This window comes from Apis dorsata, unplaced genomic scaffold (genome assembly GCF_000469605.1).
Source record: "Apis dorsata unplaced genomic scaffold, Apis dorsata 1.3 scaffold_327, whole genome shotgun sequence".
Lineage (NCBI taxonomy): Eukaryota > Metazoa > Arthropoda > Insecta > Hymenoptera > Apidae > Apis > Apis dorsata.
Window position 1 is genome coordinate 98546 of NW_006263595.1, and position 2847 is coordinate 101392.

The 2847-nt window shown below is 38.6% G+C and overlaps 1 protein-coding gene and 1 long non-coding RNA gene across 2 annotated transcripts in view; one reads left to right on the forward strand and one right to left on the reverse strand.

The window, feature by feature from the left end:
• LOC102672114 overlaps window positions 1-2847 on the reverse strand; it is a 165077-nt gene that overhangs the window by 22685 nt on the left and 139545 nt on the right. The gene's annotated exons all lie outside the window — the stretch shown is intronic.
• Window positions 7-2847, forward strand: part of LOC102671897 — a 57598-nt gene continuing 54757 nt past the window's right edge. The window contains exon 1 of the mRNA XM_006617861.2: window positions 7-308. Within this exon, the coding sequence (XP_006617924.1) occupies window positions 274-308 (35 nt within the window). The 5' untranslated portion in view covers window positions 7-273. The remainder of the gene's footprint in view (window positions 309-2847) is intronic.

The window sequence follows — 2847 nt, forward strand, 5'->3', positions numbered from 1 at the left end:
GTGGTGAACGGGTTCAAGCGCGGCCACCGACGAGCATATTTCGTATACACACACACATATATATATATATATATATATATACATACGTAACTATACACGTGCGCGAACACGCGTAATATTACGTTAACCGCGCTTTCGTTTTCGACGAGAGGGAAGACAGAGTGCACTGGTGATTCGTGAGAGACCCTGTTCCAGTGAGTTTCCAGGGACTGGCTCGAGAAGCTAGGAGGGCGAACGAAGGTCGTGCAGGTCCGTAGAGCCGAGCAGCGCGTCATGGCTGCCACGAGGATGGACTGGAAGATTAGATTGTAAGTGATTATTTTTATTACTTCGCTCTAGTTGCTTAAGGGGACGGTTGCTCGGCGGCGGCGAGCAAGAGCGATCAACGGTGCACGCTGCAAACTTTGTGCATCGGCCTTTCCTCTTTTTATTTTTCTTTTTGTCGTCTCGCGCCGGCCACCGAGAACTCTGACCGTTGTATTCCCTCCGAGAACGGTTGTTTTTCCCTCTCTCGGCGGAGTTTTACGTCGATCCTCCACGCTTCAATGTTTTTCGAACAGAGAGATGATGATCGTTGCGCTTGGTGGTGCACGTGTTGTGCAACTTTCCTTTCGCAAGCCAAGTGTCCTTTCGAGGATACGGTTATCTGTCATCTTTTACGGGGAGAGGAAATCTAGGTTTCTGTCCTTTTTAAATAATTATTTCTTCGAATTCGTATTTTGTCAGCATATATCTCGTAAATATAAATAAGGGGAAAAAATGTTATATTATTGTAAGTGCAAATAGTTTGAAACATCATTGATGATAATCTTTGAATCGATTACTTTGGATGAAAATGGAATTAAAAATAATATCGGATTTCAAAATATTCTTTATTCGATAGAGATTGACAAAGATCAAAAAATACAATTACAGAATTGATACAACACTTTTCAAACTTTTATTACAATCTTATCATATAGTTAGGATTAAAGCTCTTTCGCAAATGCATATAATAGCAATTGCATGCAAGGCAAGAGGTTAATCCTCGCAATTAACAGGAATGATCGAAAACCGATACAAAAGAATCATTTAAAGAAGGAAACAATTATACGATGGATTATAATACAGGGTAGAAGAGACGGATCGATCGATCGAATCGATTATTTCTCGCATTAACGAAGCCCCTTCATTTACGGGAAATCAGGAATAATCGTTCGTCCCGCGTTTTCTCCGCGATCCTCTCAACCGATATGAAAACTGTTCGATCACGAGAAGAGAGAGAGAGAGAGAGAGAGAGAGAGAGAGGAAGAGAGGGAAACGATGAAAAATAACATAATCGATTAGAGGCGGAATCATCGACCGTGAAACACCGCGTATCTCGTTTATCTATTATCCGTTTCCCTTGGCTTTTCGATCTTTCAAGAAGCTACGATCGTTTCGCGTAAATAATAATTACCGTTTTCGTCGAGATACCACGGCCATCTTTACTCTCGTTGATCGATACGAATCGAGATCGTTGCACCCACCAATCTTCCTCTGTCGTTGCTTCCAATAAGAATCATTTTGAAGTGATTTCTGACGCGTTGCTTTCACCGAAGTCATCTTAATTCCCTAGAAAGAACCGATTCGCGAAGGACGATTGTGAGGATTTCTGAATGACACGCGAGAATCATTCGATCGAATAATTATGATCGAAGAAGATTGAGATTCTTTCTTCCTTCGTTCGAGATCAAGATTAAGGTACCACTTAGAAACTTAAGGATAAGTTTCTAAGGGAAAAATATATTATCAATAGCTTCCCATTAATTAACCATGGCCAATCTGGATTTCGAAAATTTTATTCATAATTCAATATCAGAAACTTTGCGTTCAATCTTATTTCCAAAATATATAAAAAAGAAACAAGTTGACGAGAAAAGTTATTTAAGGATGAAAGATTATATTTACATGAAAATAATATCTGTGATAATAATTAATCAATCATACATCTTATATCTTACATCACACACGTGGAAAAAAGATTTTGCTCGTCAATATTGGTTTAATGGCCGTGTTAATAACAACTTAGAGATAGAACGTACATAAATCTGCGAGATAAAAGGATGCGATTGGATAATAATTAAGTAATTATTAGCGGGTTATGAGCGCGAAAGATGGCGTAATAAGTGGATCACGGAAACATATCGATCGTTGTCCGATCGTAGGTAGCGTTGGCCTTGATCTCTTGATCGATTGGTCGAGCTATCAAACGGGACATTAACCACAATGTTACGGAGGATTGAGCGTTTGGTTTGCATGCGCCGTAGATAGGGAAATAGATCGAGAACGAGATCTACAAGAAGATCCATCGATGCGTGCGAATGCCTAAATTGTAATCAAGAAAAGATAAACGTATGCAAAGGAGATGAGTAATTAAAACGAGCATACGCGTGTAAGATAGGTGTGAAAGTGTGGATACGCGTTGAGAAATTGAATCATTAGCATCTGGAAGGTTTACGTTAGCGGCTGTGTAAGCATTTAACGAACCGCTCGAGTAATTGCTGTCTTGGATATCGGTTCATTTAAGTTGTTAAAGTACTATACTTGGAAATTATAGTACCGACTGATTTACAATCCAGGAAATTAGAAGAGAGGTATAAATGATTTTGTGATAATTTGAAAACGATAAATTCTCAAGTTATTGCCTGGGTATAAAACGAATGAAATAGTATAGGGGTGAATAACAGTGACAAGAATTGAAGCTTACTTGAACGATATGACTGATGTGACAGATATACGCGCGAGATATCGAAAGAGAAAATCGAGATTCTATTATATCAGAGATTCTTTTTTAAATTAAAAAAATAGCTTTAAAAAAAAAAAAAA